The sequence below is a fragment of the Molossus molossus genome, unplaced genomic scaffold (assembly GCF_014108415.1).
Source record: "Molossus molossus isolate mMolMol1 unplaced genomic scaffold, mMolMol1.p scaffold_m16_p_21, whole genome shotgun sequence".
Taxonomy (NCBI): Eukaryota; Metazoa; Chordata; class Mammalia; order Chiroptera; family Molossidae; genus Molossus; species Molossus molossus.
The window spans coordinates 17,846,074-17,869,382 of NW_023425357.1; the positions used below are offsets into that span (position 1 = coordinate 17,846,074).

At 57.7% G+C, this 23,309-nt stretch overlaps 1 protein-coding gene and 1 pseudogene across 1 annotated transcript in view; one reads left to right on the forward strand and one right to left on the reverse strand.

Moving 5' to 3' along the window:
- Positions 1 to 3,930: 3,930 nt before the first annotated feature.
- The window catches only part of ACSF3 (acyl-CoA synthetase family member 3), a 64,135-nt gene continuing 44,756 nt past the window's right edge, over positions 3,931 to 23,309 (reverse strand). The window contains exons 7-10 of the mRNA XM_036275856.1: positions 18,896 to 19,022; positions 8,049 to 8,183; positions 7,564 to 7,675; positions 3,931 to 4,283 (exon numbers count right to left, since the gene is read on the reverse strand). Coding sequence (XP_036131749.1) covers positions 4,136 to 4,283; positions 7,564 to 7,675; positions 8,049 to 8,183; positions 18,896 to 19,022 — 522 coding nt within the window. The 3' untranslated portion in view covers positions 3,931 to 4,135. The remainder of the gene's footprint in view (positions 4,284 to 7,563; positions 7,676 to 8,048; positions 8,184 to 18,895; positions 19,023 to 23,309) is intronic.
- LOC118638746 lies at positions 20,623 to 21,539 on the forward strand (annotated as a pseudogene).

Genomic DNA, 23,309 nt, shown 5'->3' on the forward strand with positions numbered 1-23,309 from the left:
TAGTTTCCAAACTTACTGTTTAGTGCTGGAATCTGCTTTTTCCATGTAAAACAGAACAAGAGTTGGGATTTCTGAGTTTAAGGTGATTCCAGGGACTCGGAAAACTGCTGTATAATCCTAGTCCCACTCATCCCCAAAACTTGGGGGGTGTCACTGGGCATGTGTGTCTGTGAGCACAGGCAGGTATGCAGGGGTGTCTGTGAGCACACGCAGGTATGTATGCAGGGATGTCTGTGAGCACACACAGGTATGTATGCAGGGATGTCTGTGAGCACACACAGGTATGCAGGATGTCTGTGAGCACACACAGGTATGCAGGGGTGTCTGTGAGCACACACAGGTATGCAGGATGTCTGTGAGCACACACAGGTATGCAGGATGTCTGTGAGCACACACAGGTATGCAGGGGTGTCTGTGAGCACACACAGGTATGCAGGATGTCTGTGAGCACACACAGGTATGCAGGGGTGTGTGAGCACACAGGTATGCAGGGGTGTCTGTGAGCACACACAGGTATGCAGGGATGTCTGTGAGCACACACAGGTATGCAGGGATGTCTGTGAGCACACAGGTATGCAGGATGTCTGTGAGCACACAGGTATGCAGGATGTCTGTGAGCACACACAGGTATGCAAGGGTGTCTGTGAGCACACACAGGTATGCAGGGGTGTCTGTGAGCACACAGGTATGCAGGGGTGTCTGTGAGCACAGGTATGTATGCAGGGATGTCTGTGAGCACACAGGTATGCAGGGGTGTCTGTGAGCACACACAGGTATGCAGGGATGTCTGTGAGCACACACAGGTATGCAGGGATGTCTGTGAGCACACACAGGTATGCAGGGGTGTCTGTGAGCACACACAGGTATGCAGGGGTGTCTGTGAGCACACAGGTATGCAGGGGTGTCTGTGAGCACATACAGGTATGCAGGGGTGTCTGTGAGCACACAGGTATGCAGGGGTGTCTGTGAGCACACACAGGTATGCAGGGGTGTCTGTGAGCACACAGGTATGCAGGATGTCTGTGAGCACACACAGGTACGCAGGGGTATCTGTGAGCACACACAGGTACGCAGGGATGTCTGTGAGCACACAGGTATGCAGGGGTGTCTGTGAGCACACACAGGTATGCAGGGGTATCTGTGAGCACACAGGTATGCAGGGGTGTCTGTGAGCACACACAGGTATGCAGGGGTGTCTGTGAGCACACAGGTATGCAGGGTTGTCTGTGAGCACACACAGGTATGCAGGGGTGTCTGTGAGCACACACAGGTATACAGGGGTGTCTGTGAGCACACACAGGTATACAGGGGTGTCTGTGAGCACACACAGGTATGCAGGGGTGTCTGTGAGCACACAGGTATGCAGGGGTGTCTGTGAGCACACACAGGTATGCAGGGGTGTCTGTGAGCACACACAGGTATGCAGGGGTGTCTGTGAGCACACACAGGTATGCAGGGATATGTGTGCACCTGAAGGCAGTATCTCTTACTGTTGGTTCATGTCAGCTGGGCCCTGTCTTTTTTACAGTGATCGCATCTAAACCTGGGTGCCGGGCTGCTGTTTTCTGCATGACTGGCTCATTTTATCTCACAACGGACCGGAGCAGGGACCATCTCCAGAATCCCTTACAGACAGAACTCTGAGCTCAGCACCCCATGACCTGGTTCTAGGGGTGCGAGCTGGGCCCTGTCTCTGAGCAGGTAGACACAGGATCTTTCTCCCCGGGGCCCCAGACCCACCTGTGTTGGCTGGGGACCAGAGTGGCAGGTGGCTTTGCTTAGGGACACACTTGGAGTCTGACCCCCTGCCCTCAGGGGGTTGGGCTCACCTAGGATGTGAGGTGCATCTATCCAGGTCCTGGGGCCCAGCACTGCGAGCTGCTCTCGGCGGGGTGTCTGTGCCTGTGACATTTCCTGCTGCTGCCCTGCTCTGGGAGGGACTCGGGGAAGCCTGGTCCAGGTGACACGTGTAGGTCCCCTGGGTGAAGGTGGCAGGCGAGGCCTGTGTCCCGAGGGAAGGCACAGGGGTCCAGATGTGGAGGGCAGCTGTGGGCTCACCACGGGCCGGGGGCCTTCCTGAGCCGCGGGCACCTCCTGCCACAGTCAGTGAGGTCTGAGCCCTGGCTGGACGGGAAGCGCCTGGGGCCTGGTGGTGGGTGCTGTGGCTGGGCCTCCCCGACCCCAGCGGCCGAACTTCGGGTCCCCTGGACACGCTGCTGTGGCCTCCTCAGAGCCAGGGGGCCGGAGGAGCTCCTGGGTGGGACCCTGTGGGGTCAGTCCTTGGTCAGGGCGGCCCAGGCAGAGGGCCCAGACGCTCCTCTGGCTGTCCCAGCCCGTCTCCCCTCAGGGGCCCCTCCTCTCGGTGACCCCCGTGTCCACACACACAGATGCTGGCGGGCATGGCGGCAGCCAAGCTTACCCCCCGCCACTAGGGAGTCTACATCCAGGAGGGACCTGGTGGGACGTGGGGCGGTGGAAACAGGTGTCCCCGCCCTCCCACCCCTCACCCCCCGCGTGGGTCCTGAGGTACCTGGAGGCACAAGCTGCCCCCCTGCTCCGAGGCGCCTGTCCGGGCATCACCCCCCAGGGACCTGGCGCTCCAGGCTGCCCTCAGCCACGTTCCGACCCAGCTCGGCCCCTATGAGGTAGCAGGTAGATGGGCTCACAACTCCGCTCCCAGGGCGCCTGCTGGGTGTGGGGCACACCCAGATGTGTGTATGGGGGAGGCGGGGCACTGTCAGCAGGGGGAACATTCTGGAAGTCTCAGGCCCCGGGGGCCTGCCTGGCAGGTGGGTGACTGCATGCGTGTCCAGACCTCAGGCAGGAGGGAGCTTGGGGCTGGATGTTCCTCTGAGCAAATGCCAGGCCAGGGCCAGGCCTCAGGGAGTCACAGGCCACCTGCAGCGCTGGGGTGGGGAGAGGGGTCCCAGCCCCGCGTCCCCTCGCCAGCTACACAGCCTCGACAAGGCCCTGCGGGGCACAGGCGGGCGTGGCTCCTCCAGCTCCGGGGACAGGTGGCTGGGGAAGTCAGGGCCAGACCCCTGCTGTGCTGGGAGTGTCACTTCCCCTCAGTTTGGGCAGAGGAGCCGCCGGCAGGTCACGGGAAACTGTCCGGAAGCCTCGGTTGTCTGCTCAGGCTGCACAAAGGGGCCCGTGCGTCTGGACCAGTGCTGACGCCTCACTCCCTCTCTGGGGTCCGTGTGGCCACGGCCGGAGGGGGAAGCTCCGGGGCCTGTCTAGGGGGAGCGGCGGGAGTGCCGCAGGGAAGGAGAAGGTGGCTTTTAGACAGAGACTGAAAGAAGGGGTTGGGGTTGTGCAGGGTGTCTGGAGGGAGCAGCACCGAGGGGGTGGGAGGTTAAGGGTCAAGGGTGAAGGTGGAGCAGCTGCAGGGCCATTGGTGGTCAGCCTCTGGCCACCAAGAGGATTTGGATGCCACAGAACAGTGGGACCCACGCTACAACAGCAGAGGTGACCGGCTGCAACAGGGACTGTGTGGCAGACAGTGAGAGGAACCCCCGGGCAGTGGCAGACGAGTGCATGCTTGGCCCTGGGGCACTGCCCCCCGGGGCCCTGGGCAGACAGCGGGAGCACCCCCGGGCAGTGGCAGACGAGTGCATGCTTGGCCCTGGGGCACTGCCCCCCGGGGCCCTGGACAGACAGCGGGAGCACCCCCCGGGCAGTGGCAGACGAGTGCATGCTTGGCCCTGGGGCACTGCCCCCCGGGGCCCTGGGCAGACAGCGGGAGCACCCCCCGGGCAGTGGCAGACGAGTGCATGCTTGGCCCTGGGGCACCGCCCCCCGCAGGCCCTGGGCAGACAGTGGGAGCACCCCCGGGCAGTGGCAGACGAGTGCATGCTTGGCCCTGGGGCACCGCCCCCCGGGGCCCTGGGCAGACAGCACAGCTGAGGCGTTCTTCCTGAGCAGCTTTACTGAATGTCCTTTGCAGACCTCATCCAGGGTGACAGCTGGACCCTCCTGGGACCTGCCGAGCAGCCTCAGGGCATAAGGGACCCTGAGGTGTGGGTGTGGGTGTGGCCGCAGGGCCAGGGCAGCGGCGGTCTCTGGCTGTGATCTCATCCATCAGGCTGGACTGTTCCCCCCAACCTGGGGGTTTGGGTGTGAAGCAGATGCTGGCTCATGGGTGCCTGGCCTCCGGTGCACCCTGGCTGTTGGGGTAGAACTGTCTGAGCAGGTCCCTCTTGTTGACCTTCCCCATCTGGTTCCTGGGGATCTCCTCCACCAGCAGGAGCTCCGAGGGCACGGCATACGGGGCCAGGACGCCTCTGCAGAGACAAGCGTGACCTGAGTGGCAGAAACTCCGGGCCCAGGTGGCATCCACCCCACGGCCCAAGAGCCTGGCTGCCAAACTCGGTGTCCCCAGTGGTGATTGGGGGGCACATCATGTTTCCTCCACCATGCCGGCACTGAGCGGGGTGCCAGGGCCCAGAGACAAGGGGGCCCAGGCGGGTCTGCGGTGGCCTGAGAGGACGGCAGGTTCCCAAGATGAACAGTGCAGGTGAGCAGGTGGTGGAACACCATTTCCCAGGAACGAAAAGAAAAACCAGTCAATCTAGAATCCCATGTCCAGCGAAAGTATCTCTCAAGCATGAAGATGAAATTAAAGATGGGTGGAGACACACGGAAGCTGACCAGGTCCCGCAGCAGCAGACGGCACCAGAGGGGTGTGTGTCTGCAGGCAGGAGGACCCTGCTCACAGAACCGAGGACTAGCCAAGGACAAGAGAACCAGAGATGGGAAACAGATACCATCCCTTGTTACTGCGTTCTCTCCAGGAGACAGCCGTTTGACAGAGTAAAGGGTGTGTAACGAATGTGAAGTGACGCAGAGCGACAACAGCGCACAAGCTGTCTGTGTGGAGCGGCTGACCTCACGGGAGGGAGACTGTGAAGTCAAAGACGCACACCATAAACCTGACTGAGCCACCACTAAGTCAGGGAACAAAACCTATTAAAAAAAAATGATCTAAAAGCAACCAACCAATCGATGTGTCTCTCACACTGATGCCTCTCCATCCCTCCCTTCCAATCTCTAAAAGTCAGTGGAAAAAACATCCTCAGGTGAGGATTAACTAAAAAATAATAAGTAGCCAAGGCCGGTTTTCTCAGTGGTCAGAGCACCGGCCATAGGACCAATGGGTCTCGGGTTCGATTCCTAGCCAAAGGCATGTACCTGGGTTACAGGTTCGTCCCTGGCCCTGGTCGGGTCATGTGGGAGGCAACCAGTCGGTGTGTCTCTCTCACATCGATGTCTACTTCTCTCTCCCTTCCTTCCACTCTAACAATCAATGGAAAAATATCCTGAGGTGAGGATTAACCTGAATAAATAAATAACTCAAAGCTCTGTGAAAAATGCAGGTTTAAAATCGCAGACCCTGCCACGTCCACGGACAGTGGTCCTTCTGTGGAAATCTTCACGTGGGACAGTCTGTCTCAGAGTCTGCGCGCTGGGCCTGTTTCCCCAGGGCCCCAGCTCAGCAACTGGTACAATACAAAGCTCTGGAGCTGCTTCTCGCACTGGGATCCGCACAGCGGAGTTGTTTGCTAGGAGCGAGTTTCCCTGTGAACAGCCCCTGGGACAATGGAGATGTCACCTACTGCCTCGGACACGTCTCCTTGGAGGGACGGCGGGAGCTGCTGGACAGGACTGGAGCCACCACCCAGGATCTGATCAGAAGCTGACACCAAGGAGGCTTCCCAGGTGTGTAAGTCCCACGTGGCTCATTCTAGCGTGGCCGTTTGGGGGACGGAAGGTGGCCCAGTGCTCAGCCACGTGCACACCACCCAGGAGACCGCTGCCTGCACTGGGCCACCAGCCGCCCGTGAGCCCTGCTGAGAGCGCAGCAGGGTGGAGACAGCCCGCTGCTGGGAGCAGAGGGACAGGGAGGGCGGCAATCGTCTTAAGAAATGAAAAAAATGGCGGCAAAAGCAAAAATGTCATTTAAAAAATGTTAGAAAGACCCCAAATGGTAGCAAACATGACAGAAAGAAACATCTGCCTCACTAACTAACCAATGTCCAAAAGAGCGGGTGCGGCCCTCCCTGTCCCGCACGCACCAGGGCGCAGGTGGGGGCTCTGCTCCCTCACGGGTGGGCAGCCGGTGTCGCCCCTGTGGGTGCCCCACTGGAGGACACAAAGGCCCAGATGCCAGCCTCAGTCTGAGATATTCCTATTCTCCTGGGAGCATCCCCCAGAGCACCCCCAAATCCTCTGCACACAGCACCCCTCTCAGGCTCTTCCCACTCCCACGGGCACAAGCCCTGACCCTCCGCGCAGGACCCTGCTGGGGCTGGGCCAGAAGCCTGAGCTGAATCTGTGGAGATGCAGAGAGGAGCAGAGCTAAACTCTCCGGAAGCTCTCAGGACACACACGCACACACACGCACGCGCACATGCACACACACGCGCGCACATGCACACACACGCGCGCGCGTGCACACGCACGCACACGCACACACATGCACACGTAACTGTTAACAGCCATTGTTTAATCAGAGCAGCCTCTTCTCTTTTGTTGAGCGGCAGGGCTCCAACTGTGCTTCTGCACATCCCCGGGGCTCTAATTGCACAGCTGTGCGGCCCCTGATGAAACAGGGACTCCGAATGTTTGTGAAATCACGTTGGACAAACCAAAAATATCTTTAGCACCGAGAAGGATGCAAGTTGGGGTGGAGGGGGCTATGGGGAGAAGGAATAGAAAGGAGGAAATTCTTGGGTTTCAGATAAAGAACTTGGAGATTACTAACTGCCCCTTTCTGAGCTCACAGGGACACTGCCCCATGGTCCCCTAGACCCTCCTCCTGTCCTGTCCTGTCCAGCCTTTGACAAGGATGGGATGGGGGATTCAGGCTGAGCCCTGGGGTGTGGCTGTGAGCATTGGGACAGAGGACCACCGGGGCCAGGCAGATAGCAGAAAGGGTCCTGGGGAGGGTCAGGGTTAGGCGAAGGCAAACCAGCCAAAATGCAGGGCGAGGAAGGGACAGGGGCTGTGCTGCTGAGGGAGCTGGCTGCCCTCGGGGGGAAGCTCTGGCCTTGGGGGGCACGCGCACCCGAGGAGCCAGGAAAGTCCCCGTGCTCAGTGCCGTGTTCAGAGCACAGCCTAGGACGGTGCGTGGCTGAAGCCGGAGGCCCAGGAAGGCCCCAGAGCCGGCTCACCAGCACCCTGGGGCGGGTTAACCAGACGTGTCCCTGGCAGGACCCCTCCTAACCCTGGGGGGCTCACTCGCTCCTCACAGGGCCTGTCTGGGAGCACACGTTTCTGCCACCTCAGCACCTTCCCCGAGCCTGAGACCAGAGCCACTGGGCTGGGAGTGGGGCTCCGGTTTCCCATGAGTTCACGGCCCTTCGGTGACGGGCATGAGCGGGCCCTGCATCTGCTTCTGCTGTCTGCAGAGCCTCCCGGAGCCTTCACGGGGGCAGCTGACCTTCCCGGTCCTCCCCCAGACGGATGACAGTGGGGCCTCCACCTGCCCCCCCAGACCCCAGGACAGACCGGTCCCTTCCCACCCACTGCTCTGCTGCCGCCCGCCGGCTGCCCCGCCCTCACCTGGCCCACTCTTTGAGCTCCTTGTGGGACAGCGAGTGGCCCTCCTTCACAGTCGCCACTGCGGTGACCCGCTGGCCCCACGTCATGTCTGGAACACCGATCACAGCCACATCTACGGGGGAAGACAGGGTGGGCACCTGCAGCACAGGGACCCTGGGGGGGCAGCCAAGCACACACAGGAAACGCAGGGATGCGGCCGAGCAGGCCCGGGAGACGGCTGCCGCGGCCTCCGGGGTCTCTGTGGGGGCCCAGGGTGGGAGCCAGCCGCCTGCGCACCATCCCTGCCCTCCCCCTGCACTGTCCTTGGGGACAGTACTGATAAATGGGCTGAGGACAATGAAAAGCCCGGAACATTCTGTCCCCAGGCCTAGGGGCTCCTGCAGACAGACCACCTGGGGCCCTGGGGCAATGGCTGGACTGGGGTCCACAGGAGCCACCTTGGCCACCAGTGTGGCCGTGGGACCCGCAGCCCCGCAGACACTCACCCTCGATGCTGGGGTGGGCCAGCAGCAGCCGCTCCACCTCCAGGGCGCTGACCTTGTAGCCACCGCTCTTGATGATGTCCACCGACGTGCGTCCCCGGATCCAGTAGCTGCCGTCCTTGAACATGGCGGTGTCGCCTGAGGAAAGGGGCTCTGCTGACCGGGAGGCAGGCTGGGGCCGGGCTCGGGTGTCAGCCCCGTGCCTGCAGGGGCAGGCAGGGAGGACACGCACACGGGTGGGCGCGGAGGTGCCTGCGTCTGCATCCGGCCGCTTGGGGGCAGCTGCGGGCACGGCCGTGACCTCGATCTGCAGTGCTGGCGCCAGGACAGCCCTCTGGCTGCCCCCGGCCAGTGCCCTACCTGCTGCCCCGCAGGCCCATGGAAACAGAGCAAACGAGAGCTGGCTGCCTCCCGGTGTCCACGCCAGGGTTCCAGCCACAGCAGAGCCCCGGTCGGGCTGGATATCACTGTGCCCCTTGCCCAATAGGTATTCCTGGGCCACACGGGGTTCCATGTGGGTCTTTGACAGGAGAACAGGGACTTTCTGCTCCTTCAGCTAACCACCCACTGTCCCACATTGCTCCCCTTGGGCGTCACCCCGGCAGGAGCCCTCCCCAGCTACAGATCCGGCCTTTCTCAGACGTCACCCAGCACTGGGGTGGGAGGGAACGGAGGACAAGGAGCTGGAGGTCTGCACTCCAGCCGGGGGCATCGAGGGTATGGAAGGTGGGCACGCACGTGTGTGAACGTGTGGCGTGTACGCCTGGGGACACCCCATCCCGCCCTCTGCAAGGAGTGAGGTCTCACCCGTCTGCTTTCACCCTGCACTTCATGCCGGGCTATTAGCTGAAATAAATCATAAATATTTCATTATACATCATGCCGTCCGACCCAGGAAGGAGCCATCCATCACTGGGCCCCTCCCTGAGACCTGCCGCCGAGCAGGGCGCTCTCCAGTCTATTAAACAAGACGGATGGTGTGCTTGGACGGGCCGCCGGTGTATTTATAGTGCAGCGGGAAGGCCAGGCTCCAAAAGCACAGGGTGGCGAGCATGTGGTTCTCTCCGCGCTGACAGGAAGCACAAGGAAGGAGAAGCTTCAGAAGTGTGCTGTGGGCGGGGACAGCCTGAAGGCGCAGGCGTGAGGTGACTGGAGTGGGCTGCAGGGCCTGGGGTGGACGCAGCCTGTCCCAAGCCCCTACGGTCCCGCAACCTCTCTCCCGCTCCCGCTGTGCAGCCTGGCTCTGCCGTGTCCCGCGCACTGGACGCTGTGCGGTCTCCCAGTTTCCTGTCTGCCAGCAGCCTGTCACTTAAATGCAGAGAATGGCCCCAGTCTGGGCCACTCCCCCCCCCACTGCCCAGGTGAGGCCGTGCTGGATTCGGGTCCCCCCAGGCTCCCTGGCCTGATTCCCCTGGCCTCCACCAGCCCAGGGACCCAGTGGAGCGAGGTGTCGCTGCCTGCCCTGGGCCGTGCCTCTGTCCCTGGTCTTGCTGGAGACCCCTCGCCGTCGACCATTCCGCGGCCGTCGTGTGTGGCTTTGAGGCCTCTGCGATGTCGCCTGCACCCTCTTTGAGAGCTCTCGGCCCAACGGCTGCACCCACAGGGGCCCCTCCACAGCCCCGGGGCACGCAGATGGCTCCCCGCATCAGCCCTATTCAGAGGGCACCTCCCTGGCGTCTGCAGGTGTCCCCTTCCCGCACACTAGTGCACAGAGGTGACGCTTCCTCTGCCGCCTCCTGCCAGCAGCCTGCTGGTGGGCAGTGAGACGAGGGCCTCTGCCGGAGGCCGGGCACTGGGCCGGCGGGTGCTGTGGACACACGGAGGTGTATCGTGGAGAGATCTGGGGATTTATATGCCAAGTAAGGAGAGGTGCACACTCGGAGAGCCTGGTCACTCACCCGGGTGTCAGGCAGAAACAACACACGCAGACAGGTGGTCCTCCTGGATTACCCAGAGGCCTCAAATGTGACCACACATGTCCCCAGAGAGGGAGGCAGAGGGAGATGGGACACATGGAGGAAAAGACCGTGTGAGGATGGAGGCAGAGGCTGGGGCGATGCAGCCATCAGCCAGGGACACCTGCAGCCCCGGAGCCGGGAGAGGTGGGAGGGATCCTCCCCGAGGCCCTCGGGAGGAAGCTGGCCCTGCGACACTAGGTTTCAGACCCCTGGTTCCCGGAGCCCGGAGGGAAGAGGCTCCTGTGGTGTGAACCCCTGTCAGTGCTGCGTGGGTGCAGCAGCCCCAGGACACCCCACCAGGCAGGGGCTGGGCAGTGAGCTCTGGCAGTGTTTGCCGGCCGGCCGGACAGAGGCAGGGCAGCCTGGCCTTGCGGAGCGACGTCTGGAGGGGAAGAAGCACGTGAAGTGGAGGCAAGGGTGGGGCTGAAGCCCAGTGCGTGGGGGGCCAGGGCGGAGGGGGTACCCCGAGAGCTGGGGGAAGGCCGGGCACAGGGCGAAGGGGCAGCGTTTGCATCTGAAAGCTCCAGGGGGGACAGGGTGGGGACGAGCAGGGCACCGAGCGCAGGAGCACAGCCTGGGTGAGGGCCGAGTGAAGGGGGAGGGAGTCCGAGCTTTCTGGCCACCTCATGGGTGGGTGACAGAGGGCCTGAAAGAGCGGGGCGCAGACATGAGTGGGGCCTTATGAGACTGGGCATGAACCTGAGGTGGGGCAAAGGTGGTTTTCCAGAGAAAACACTGAGCAAGAACCGAAAACAGTTCTGAGAAAGCCTGACTCACAAGGACGCGTCTGGAATGTGGGCCGGGTCTCCCAGCGGGCCCTTCGGCAGCGGCTGTGGTCAGCGAGGGACAGGCAGGTGCGTGGCCCCAGCCCAGTCCTCACAGCCATCCATGTGGCCGCTCACCGCGGGAGCCGAGGCCAAGGTCTGGGGCAAAGGCTCAGGGTGGGGACACCCAGGAGAGAGCTAGAAGACCAGGCAGGGTCACCCCACACCAGGGTGTGTGTGTGTGTGTCTGGGTGAATGCAGAGCAGGTAGGGTCACCACGTGACCCAGCAACCACAGTACAGCTGCACATCCTCCTGAGTCACGCTGAGGGCACACCCAGGGGGACAGCACAGCTGACCAGGGAGGACGTCAGTGCCCGCTGTGTCCTTCTTGAGGTACCAGGCTTGTGTGTCAGAGAGCGTGGCAGCCACCCATCAGTAAGAGGCTGCGCCTGAATCCCTAGGGCAGCAGGGTCAAGAGACTTGTCTTTCTACGAAAGCAGCCCACACCCGCCTCGGGGAGGTTCTGGGGATGCCTGGGACTCGCCTGGCCTTGGGGGTGTTCTTCCCAGCGTGTGTGCATCTGTGCAGGGGCCATGACGGCCCTCCAGGTGGCCCTCCGCCCACAGCTATGCTGGCCCCGATGGCCTCTGAACCCCTGGCTAGCCATGGAGGAGAAGGCCTCCCAAGGCCCACGAGGAATCCCAAGCTCCCAGGCCGGGCGGCTCCTGGCCTTTCATGAAGCTGCGAGGAGACCGGGAGGATTCCCAGTGCACAGCCTTCCCCCAGCTCCGCACCAACGCCACGTCCCTCCCTGCTCGGTGCACGCAGCTCCCTTTGGAGACCATGTCCCTGCCTCCCCCGTCATCTCCGAGAGCCTCCGGACACCACCCTGAAGGGCCCCCGCTGGTTATGTCTGCTCTCCACGTGGCTGGTGATGTGCAGTTTCTCAGGGCACCGTCACTGCATGAGCACTGGCGAGGGTGAGGACCCTGCCTGCGTCCTTTAGGGCTCCAGCCCCCCGCAGAGCCCGGCAGCCCAGGGGAGGGCCGTGCTGCCGAGCTGGTGCTTCGGACTAAACCGGTCAACGGCCTTCACTTCACCGCTTCTGGGAGTGGCCTCCTGCTGAGGGGCGTGTGCCGCCCTGGCTCTGCGCCGCCCCAGATCAGGGAGCTTCGCTGACCACACATACCAGGACCGGGACAATGGCACTGACGCCCGGCACATGGCTTTGCAGCAGACTTTAGGCACTGCCCTCCGCTGTAAACTGTCATTGAAAACAAGTCTCCCGACACTCAGAGGCTACATTTCTGGGTGTGTGGGCGAACCGTGGGCGGTAGGCCTGGCCTGGCCCACGTGTGGTCTTTGGACAAAGCACTCCCAGCTGGCCGAGTGCTGACTCTGGAGTGACATGGGAACAGCACTGTCCCTGTCCTGATAAGGATCCTGAGGTTGCTAGGGGGGTGCTGGGCACCCCACATGCCGCAGCCCTGACTGTGCAGAAAGCTAGAGCAGGTAGGTGAGTGAGGAAACAAAGGGGGAGACCCAGACCCACTGCGATGGCGGCCACAGAGCACCCTCATTTGGGCTCCTGGGCCTTGAGGACAGAGGGAGCCAGAGACCACTGGTCAGCTCCTCCCTGGCTGCTCTCTGAGCCTCCGCTCTGTCTGCAGGTCGCCCTTTAACTCGTGAAAGCAAAGCCTGACAAGCAAAGCCTGACAGGGCCGGCAGGGGTGCAGCTGTGCTGCGGGCTCCAGAGACGGGCCCTGGCTGCTGCCGTGCAGAGGCCTGGCGGCTGCTGTCCTGACAGAGTCCTGGGCACAGGGACACGGGACAGACCAGAGGAAGTGACGACATGACAGCTTCCGGAGCATGGACCTCGCCTGGGAGCACCAGGGAGAAAGGGCAGGTGAGCACAGTTCCCTCCCTCTTGAGACAAAACAACAGTCACCTTTAAAGGCACAAAGCTTTAAGCAGGGAGAATAGGAAAGGAGATTATGTTTGAAAAATTGGAAGCTGGAAGACAGATGCATTACTGGTCAAGAACTACACAGACCCCCAAGAGGTGACCGTGAGGGTGTGAAGAGGGCGAGGGTGTGAAGAGGGCGCTGATCCACACAGGCTCGGGCGGGGCCCGGTGGGAGGTGGAGTGAAGGGACCGAAAGTAGGAAGCGAGCGAGGAGCCCAGCCTGCGGCATGGTGGTGGCTTGCTCTTTGGGGACAGAGGGTGCTGGACGGCCAGGCAGGAGGAGGGGTGGGCCTGTGAGCACTCAGGGCCGGCCACCCCACCCACCCTTCTCACTCTCCGCCACCAGAGGTCGCTGGGCTTCAGAGGGGAGAAAACCAGCCAAACCATTCCCAGAACTCCAAGACAGGGTTCCAGAGTGAGGCAGAAGAAAGTCAGAGCGCCCCCAGTGCACGGCCTAAGTCAGGGCTCTGGGGACCAAGACAATTCTAGGACCCCTCGGAGGGGAAGGTCATGAAGCAACATGGAAGCTAGAGGCCAGTACGGGGAACTTCTAGCCCACAATTCGGTGCCCAGCCTCACCAGAATGAAGACACTGCCAGACACACAGCCATGCTCAGGAGGCCTCCGTGGGCCCCGACCTGAGGAGTGAAAAGGAAGGAGGAAGCCACGGTGCAGGAACAGGAGGGCGGAGGGGACCATGGGCAACGGAGGCAGGTGGGAGCCGGCTGCGGGCAGGACAGTGGAGGGTTCTCCAAGGCGGGAGGGTGGCGATCCGCGCTGCACTGCGGAGCTGGTCAGGGAAGTGGACGTAGGAGGGGAGCACACGGTCCCGCAGGGTCAGCTCTGAACGGACCCTGCGCACGAGCGCAATGACCGAGTGCTGTGGGGACTCCTGGCAGCGTCAGGGGTCATTTCAGACACGAGATCAACATCAGAGAAACAGCGAACACACCTTGGGGGCGACTGGTTTTTGTTCCCAAACTGGTGAATCCGATGGCGTCTTTGAGCCATGGTGTACAGTTTGGATGAAAACAACTAAAAACATTCACCCTCTACCCAGGCATCCGGGACCGACCAGGGCAGGAGGAAAAGGCCGAAGGAACACACGGAGGCCCGGAGAACCCCGTGCAGCAGAGCTCACTCGGCACGCGGCAGAGGCCGGGTCTGCACAGGGCAGCAGGCGCCGCGACGTCGCCACGTCACTCCACACGGAAGCCAGTTCCAGGGGGTCGGAGACTTAACTCGTGAAAGCAAAGCCTGACAAGTCCCAGAGGAAAATATAGGAGAACATCTTTATGACTGCTGGGAACAAAGGATTTCTAAGTGACATGAGCAAACACAGCACACACACGAGGCCGGCTGCCGACGACCACACCCCAGCGGTTCTGCACAGGAGGTGTCCACAGAGGGCACCACACCCCAGCGGCTCTGCATGCAAGGTGTCCACAGAGGGCACCATACCCCAGTGGCTCTGCACAGGAGGTGTCCACACAGGGCACCACACCCCAGCGGCTCTGCACAGGAGGTGTCCACAGAGGGCACCACACCCCAGCAGCTCTGCACGCAAGGTGTCCACAGAGGGCACCACACCCCAGCAGCTCTGCACAGGAGGTGTCCACAGAGGGCACCACACCCCAGCGGCTCTGCACAGGTGTCCACAGAGGGCACCACACCCCAGCGGCTCTGCACACGAGGTGTCCACAGAGGGCACCAGGCCCACAGCAGGGCTCAGCCTGCAGCCAGGGCAGCTGCATGCTGACCGGCCAACCACACCTCGCGTCTTTGGAACAGGCACCCTGCCTCGGGGGAAAGCAAGGCTTGGGCATGAGACGGTCACCCTCGGTCGGCCGGTGTGAAGGCTGTCACACCTGCGGCCCTGCACTGCCACACTTTGCCTAATTTCTAACTAGGATTCACTGGTCAAAGTAAGAGTACTCCCTGTTGGAGAAATGCATCAGAGCGGCTGCGAGTAAGCTGCCTTGGCAAGTTGTGAGCGGAGCAAACGCGCTCGGAGTGCTCATCCTGAGGCCTTCTTAACGTGAGAAGGCTTCCACTTCAGTGAAATTCGAAACCATTCATACTTACCTGTGTTTGCAGGAGTAACAAAGCCCACTGAGGAGATGCTGGAGGACGAGGGAGAAAACGGAGGACACGTGAAGATCACGCAGTGATAACAGCCGGCGGCATACACTACCCCAAACACACCGCACGCCGCACGTGACACCCAGGCACGCGTGTGTATATGACACACACCAACAGGAGGTTCCCGCGTGTCACTATTTTTGAAAACAAGGTTTTTAAAGTCTCACGTTGTTCTGCTGTTTGGATGGATGACAATCCACATGCCACCCCCATCGCTGAGCAAGCGATCCCAATTTCTCACATTCGAGATAATTCTGCAACAGACAGCTTTACGCGTCCATTTTTTAACACCTCGGATGATTTCCTGTAAACAGATTCCTAGGAACTCCCTGGGTTCACAATCCCACCGTACGTGGGAAGCGCTGGCCTCCCAGCACTGAGCATCAGCTTTTGAAGAATCTTCGCCAATTTGATCAAAAGGGTTCCGTCTTTGTTTCTATGTTTATCTCTTTCTTCATTAGGAAGTGAAACATTTTCTGCATTTTTCAGCCAGCTGCATTTCTTTCTTTCCTGTGACCTGCCCGTCACTGTGCTCAGGCTGACCGGCTCTGTGAGTGCTGATTCCCCGGGCTGCACCGTCAGGGCTCAGTCACCACCAGTGACCCCTCAGGGACGTCCTCCCTCCGCCCAGCTGCAAACCTCAGGCCAACCCACCTCAGGATCTCTCTTCTGTTGTCCTACTGGTGAGTTGTTTCCTCAAATAAACAGCTTTTAATGTTTGTCTCTGGTAATAGTATCATGAGCTCATTTTAGGAAAAAAAAAAGGGAAGGGACACCCCCAGACACCCCGGCAATGCTCCGGTGATTCTCCCGTGGCTCTTTCTCCCAGTTACCTAAATACCTCTACACAGGTACTTATCTAACATTAGGAAAATAGAGCTCACTGTTTACTATGTCTTTGTTCAACACCGAACAGTGTAGGATGCATAGTCTTTGAAATCATCAGAGATGCCATTTTTATTTCCTCGTGTTCAGTTATCAGTCTCTTTAAAATTACAAAACTGCAGGGACAAGCATGGAGAAGGCAGCAGGAGCTGCAGCATTTGCTCAGCTCTGTCCGTGTCCCAGGTCTGTCCTGCGTTCTCATCTCCACCCGTGTCTTCATCTCTGTGTCCTCATCTGGGCCCTGGGCCTCATCTCTGTCCTCATGCGTGTCCAGCGTTCTCATCTCCACCCGTGTCTTCATGTCTGTGTCCTCATCTGGGCCCTGGGCCTCATCTCTGTCCTCATGTGTGTCCTGCGTTCTCATCTCCACCCGTGTCTTCATGTCTGTGTCCTCATCTGGGCCCTGGGCCTCATCTCTGTCCTCATGCGTGTCCTGAGTTCTCATCTCCACCCGTGTCCCCCCGCCTCTGCCTTATCCCGTGTCCTCGGCTCCGAGAGCAGGACCGACGTGCAGCCCTGAGGATGCCGGGGTCCCGGAATCGCCTGTCCCCTTGCGCTGGGCGGGCACTGAAGCCCGAGTGTCGACCAGCTTCCCTCTCTGAGGGGGGCGGAGCTCAGGTGAAACTCGAGTCAGGAGTCACTGAGGCCGTCAGGGACGTGTGAGGAGGAACCCCCCCCCCACACACACACTCTCCCCGGCAGAACCGGGCTGCAGGGAAGGAGGCAGACACGCAGGGCAGGGGGGCCGGCGTGGCTCGCACTGAGCGGCCAGCTCGTCTCCGGCCATCTAGACGTGCAGGCCACTGAGAGGAGCTGGCGGGCCCGGCCTTCCCCAGCTCTTGCTGGGATCCGCGTGGCAGGAGGGGCTGGCCCGGGAAAGGGTTAAGTTTAATTTATCCTGATTTCTATTTAATATCATGCTCTCCCCGCAGGAGCCGGCAGCTGCGAGCTGATTGCGCGCTCTCATTATGCAGTCTGTACCGCTAATGGCCTGTGACAAAGGCATGCGGCTTCCAGGCCTCACCCCCGAGAGCCAATTAAACACACATACTCCCTTCCTGTTTGCAGTGCATTACAATGAAATTAAACCGAATTTCAAAATCATTTTCTCCTAAAGACATCTCTTTACAATAATTAATGCATACGATTCCTTTCCAACTGAAATATTCATCAGGAGCGGTGACTGCAATGTTTGAGGGCTGACTGCCCCGCATTCGGCGCCGCGGCCGCCCCCGTGCACAGTCAGCCCTGCTAGCGGCAAAATCCACAGGGTTTTGGTTCCCGTGCTTTTAAAGGGGGGAAAAATCTGCAGCTTTTTATCTGAATTTTAAAGTAAAAGAAGATGGCTACAAAGTAAGTCAGGTCTCCAAACGGGCCATTCAGAGGGCTGCAGAAGGTACGCGTACAAAGCAAGATGCGTTAGAAAGTGACGTTTGCTAAATTCTGCATTCGGAGGACAATAAAGGAGAGGTTTGTTTCCCAGACTGACAGGTATTAACGCAGATGTTTACAGAGGGTAAACCAGACGGGCGTGTGTTAATATACTGACCACGTCCTGTCACAGGCAGACGGGAGGGCCCTAAACAAGTAACCTGGGCTCCGGGGTCCACAACCACGGGACCTCTGCTGACCGGCACCCCAGACTCTTCAGCCAGGGTTCCCGGGACACTGGACTCAATCTGAAAACCCTTCGAATCCTCCCCAAATCTGCTCAGTGTGGAGGGGCCGGGGGATGGGATGCTGCCAACCACAGATGCTGAGAGGTACACTCCTGAGAGGGCACGAGAGAGAAGCCACGGAAGGCTGTGGGACCACAGGGCACACATGGAACAGGCTGGGGTCAGCAAGTCCAGCCCTAAGTGCCACCTGCACAGGGGCAGAAAGGTGGCCACTTGATACCTCCCAGAAGGACCCTCTATCTGCCCCTTCCCCACAAGCCCCACTTGGGTCCACACAGCTCCCCACTCTTGTCAGTCGGTGACCTCAGGCCCATGGCAGTGGCAGATTGGAGAGTGGACATGGGGTCCACCCCCTACAGGTCCACGCTGACCTCAGCCTGTTGAGATGACATGCCTGTGTCAGACCCAGGCAGCATGTGCCACGGGGCCACCAGGCTATGCCACGGCCACGGCCACTTCTAACACCCCCTCTGCCATCAGACGTGCACAGCGGCCCCCAGTGGTACCCCACTCCACCTGCGGGCTGCCTCCTTTACTCCTGAGCTCTGTTCCCTCAGCGGGGCAGGGTTCGAGGCCCATCTCTGATGATGGGGCCGTGTCTGGTGACATGTGAAAACAGGCCTTTCTGTTTAGAAAATATTGCCTTGAGATTACTGTGAACAATGTATGCTCAACACAAAAGTTTTAGAAATACAGACAGGCAAAAGGAAATAGAGAAAGCACCCAGAATCCCCCCACTGAGAGGTCAGGAACTGAGGTTCTGGTGCGTGTTCCAGATGAGCACGCACACGCGTGAACCAACACAGCCGCAGCGGAACAACTGCTGGACCCGAGGAGGTGGGGGCGGGGCGGGGCGGGGCGGCGGGGCAGGCTCCGCAGAGCAGCTGGGAGGATGCCGGCCTGGGGGCCACCGCACTCTCCAGCAGGGCTGACCTCCCTGCCAGGCGAGGGCCAGGGTTCTGGGGACAGGTTTTTACTTGCTTGCTTGGGAGGGCGACACCAAGAGTGCAGACTTCAGCAGGAAGCCAGCCGGGAAGTGAAGTGCCCACACCACAGAGAAACCATGTTCCAGCAAACAGCTGTGATCCTCGGTGGGGCTGGGGAAGGCTAGCAGGATGGGCTGGGGGGGGGAGGGGGAGCTCTGACTTCGAGCGCAGTGCTGACTGGGAATGGCGGTGTCCTGACCCAGGAGGGGCACTGGGACCACCAGGCAGGGGCTGTGCCTCCTGAGGGTCCCCTCAGGACCTTCCCTTCAGGGCCTGGCAGGGGGCAGAGGTGCTGGGTGGGGGTGCAGCCATGAAGATGAGACACAAAGTGCCCCCCAGCCCTGTCTCTGCCCTTGACAGAAGATCATGGGTGTCCAGGCTGGTGAAAACCTGGGGCGGCCAAGCCACACTCCTTCCCTCCCCTCCGACCCCTCCTCCAGGGCCCTCCCCTCTCTGCCCTGCCCCCACCTGTTATAAACCAGCCATCCGAGGTGAACGCCTTCTTCGTTTCCTCTGGTTTGTCCCAGTATTCCCGGAACACGGATAGTCCCCTGACCAAGAGCTCCCCCTCCTTCTCCTTGAATCCTGGGGTCACCTGTGGTGTGGGAGAGAAACGTGCACGTCAGAGCAAACCTCCCAGGATGGGGTCTCCACCTGCCTTCCCTGTGCCCCCGCCGACCTGAGGACTACCAAGCTTTTCTGAAACTAAGTACTTTGTTGGAAATGACTGAAAAACACAGCTTTCAATAAAGAACCTCAATCAGAGCTGCTCCCTGAGCTCACCCTGCCCTGGGCAGAGCTGTGGGTCATCTCTTCATCCTAAAACAGCTCCATCCTGGGTTTCAAAGGTGTGAGCAAGTGGCCAGGTCTCAGAGCTTGGGCCTGGCTGGCTTAGCTGTCTGCCCACTTCTAAAAGCCACACTCCTGGCTTCCCGTGAAATCCTGTGTTCAGGACAAGCCATGGAACCCGGGAGAGGCAGGCAGCTGCCTGCACCCCACCTGTGGCTACTGGAGGAGCCCCAAGTTGGTAGCACCTGCTGCAGAGCCCTCTGGAGGCAGCTACCTTGCCTAGTGACAGAGTAATCAACTGAGAGAGGGCGGCTCCAGGAAGACTTGGTGCCAAGAGACCGTGGACTGGGATTCACGTGGCCGTGGAAAGCCGGGAAGCTCAGTGTTTCTCCAGTGTGACCGCAGCAAGGACGGGAGGGAGGTGGGTTTTGTAAGACACTGAGCAGGGACTTCTGTGGTACCAGGAAAAGCATAAGCAGAGGAGGCCCCCGTGAGGCCACGGGTACATTCCTCTGGTAAGCCGCCACTGGCTTCGCTGGGGAATCCAACACTCCTCACTTAGTCACAGAACCAGTAGTCAGAAAGCCAGCAAGGCTGGGGAAGGACGCAGCGCACCATCAACCATCTGCACCTAAATGACACTACACTTCAGCCCACACCAGCAGAACACCCGCCAAGCAGGACCACACATTCTGGGCCATAAAACACATCCTAACACATGTTTAAACAACTGAAATCAGCCCTGGCCGGTTTGGCTCAGCGGTTAGAGCATTGGCCTGCGGTCCAGAGAGACCGGGGTTCGTTTCCCGCTAAGGGCATGCACCTTGGTTGCAGTTTGTTCCCGGCTCTGGTTGGGTCGTGCGGGTGGCAACCACTCGATGTGTCCCTTTCACGTCCATGTTTCTCTCTCCCTCCCACTCTATCTGAACAAAAAATGGAAAAATGTCCTTGGGTGAGGGTTAAAAATAAATAAATAAATAAAAAACTGAAATCATATCAAGTTTTGTGACTATAAGCTAGAAATCAATAACAGAAAAATCTCAAAACACTTGGAAAATAAATACCCACACTTATAAATAACCCATGAATCAAAGAGGGTATCTTAAGAAAATATCAGAAACTATTTTGATCTGAATGAAAATACAACACATCAACGTCGGGGGCGGGGTACAGCTAAAGCAGTGCTTAGAGGTAAATTTATACCATTAAATGCATACATCAGAAAAGAGAAAATTTCTCAAATCAGTAACCTAAAGTTTCACCTTGAGAAATGAGAAGTTCAATTGGTAGTGGGAGCAGAGAGCAGACCCCAGAGACCCTGAGTAGCCCCACCACTGCTGGCCTGGTTCCCATCACACCTGGGAGGGGCCGCAGAGCAGCCAACCCCAGTCGCCATCGCTGCAACCATGAGCAAGGACAATCGAGCAGCAGCAGCCTGCCGCCCCACCCTCAGCGCTGCTGACACCAAGCCGGGCACCATGGGCACAGGGAGTGGCAGCCCTGGTGGCCTCACATCAGTGGCACCTGCCGGTGGGGACAAAAAGGTCTCACAACAAAGGTTTTGAACAATAAAATGGTCCAATGCAAGAAACAAATATGGCCTCATCAACAGGAGTGACACCAAGGAAGATGTATTTGTACAGCAGGGTGCCATAGAGAAGAACCCCAGGAAGTACCTTCCAGTGCAGGAGATGGAGAGACTGGAGTCTGATGTTAAAGGAGAAAAGGGTGCGGAGGCAGCAAGTGTTATAGGCCGGGCGGAGCTCCAGTGCAAGGCAGGAAATGCGCAGCCATAACCACCAGACGCTCCTCGCGTGGCAGGTTCCTCCGCACCATTACCAGCAGGACTAGCAGGACGGTGAGAGTGGAGTAGAGAATGAGGGGCGGGAGAGAGCTCCCGAGGGCCAGGCCCGACAGTGCCCTCCCTCCCGCAGGCTATGGCTCCCACCTGACCACACGCAGAGACCCTGTAGGTGTCGACCCCAGTATTCCAACCCTCCTGTGCAGGGAAAAGTGATGGAGGGTGCTGACAACTGGGGTGCAGGAGAACAAGGTAGACCAGTGAGACAGAATATGTATCGGCGCTACAGACCACGATTCCACTAGGGCCCTCTGGGCCGAAAGAGCCTAGAGAGGACGGCAGAGCAGAAGGTAAGGAACACCAAGGAGATGGGACCCGAGGTCAGCAGCCACCTCAACCTTGGTACCCCCGCAACTTCGATTACTAAGGCAGATGCCCAGAAAACCCTGAACCACAAGAGGGCAAAGACACAAACCAGCTGATCCACCAGCTGAGAATTCGTCCGCTCTGGAGGCTGAGTAAATGCTGCTCACCATCCCCACCATCGTCCGGTTGAGTCATCCAGACGAGAGGAATGTGGAATCCAGCAGTGAGATGAGCAGAGACGGGCGCTGAAGACCTCAGTGCTTCTTCTGTTTTGCCCATGGGCCAGATAACCAGAACTATCTGCATCATCTACAAAGCATGCGGTTTTATTATTTTTACCTAAAGATGTCTCATTTTGGTAGTGACAAACGTGGTTTTGTTTTTTAAAAGCCTGGTTTTTCTCAATACACCTTTGAAAGTTTTTAAATGGTGTCATCTCTGGTCAAGCTAAGATTTTTAAGAACCTCATTTTTGATTTGTAATAAAAGTTTACAATTTGATTTTTTTAAAAAATTCAACAAACTGCAAGCACCTGTTAATAAAAGGTCTTAAGTAATTGTGTAAAAAAAAAAAAAAAAAAACTAGAAGAGAAAAAAAATTTAAAAAGCAAGCAAGAAAAAATAAAAAATAAAGATAAGACAGAAACTAAGATTAAAAAGAGAAAAGCAATAGAAGAAATTCAATAAACTACAAAAAGGGGGTTCTTTGAAGAGCGATCAACAAAATAGGTCAACTTCTAGCAAGAATAACAAAGAAAAAAGAAATGGAAGGACACAAATGATCAGTATGAACAATGGGAAGGGTATCACTTCAGACTCTAAAATATTAAAAGGTCAATAAGGGAATTCTATGAAAAACTAGGCACATAAATTCAGCAATTCTAATGGGCCAATTTCATAAAAATCATAATCTACCAAAACTTATTCAAGATGCAATAAATGATCTGAATAGTCCTACAACTATTAAAGAAGTTGAATTCAGTTAAAATCTTACAAAATAACCCAAAAACCTCTAGACCCTGATGGTTTCACTGGTACATTTGATCAAACATTAAAAAAAACCCCACATAACTCCAATTACATACAAACTCTTCCAGAAAACAGAAGAAGGGGGAACACTTCCCAACTCATTTTATCATACCAGTATCATTGATACCCAAACCAGACAAAAAAGTACAAGGTAACTAACTACAAACCAAAATCCCTCATGAACATAGATGCAAAAATCCTTAACAAAATGTTAGCTAATCAAATCCAGCACCATACAAATTAAATGACACACCACAACCACATGGAGTTTGTTCTGGGAATGCAAGGCTGGTTCAATATTAGAAAAATCAATCAATATAATCCTATATTTGCAGCCTAATGAAGAAAAATCAATTGATGCAGAAAAAAGCATTGAAAAATACAATGTCCATTCATGATAAAACTCTCAGCATATTATACATAGAATGGAATCTACAAAAAGCCTAGAGCTAATTCACACTTAACACTGAATGACCAAATACTTCCCCACAAGATCCAAAACTAGACAAGAGTATCCATTGCTACCTATTCCTATTTGCCATCATACTGGAAATGCTAGTTAGGGCGACAAAGCAAGAAAAAGAAATAAAAGGCATGCAGATTGTATAGGAAGAAATAAAACTGCTTCTATCTGAAGAAAACATGATTGATATATGTAGGAAATCGCAAGAAATCTACAAAATTTTCTAACACTAATAAGTGAATTTAAAAAGGTTACTAAACCATATGAAGCCAAACACTAAAATCAACTGTATTTCTATATACTAGCAATTAACAATTAGAGATAAATAAACAGAAAACTACACTAACAAAAGTTGAAAAAGAGGAGGCAAAGGGGAAGGAGAAATAAGGAGGAAAAACAGGAAATACTTAGGTAAAAATCTAACAGAACATGTAT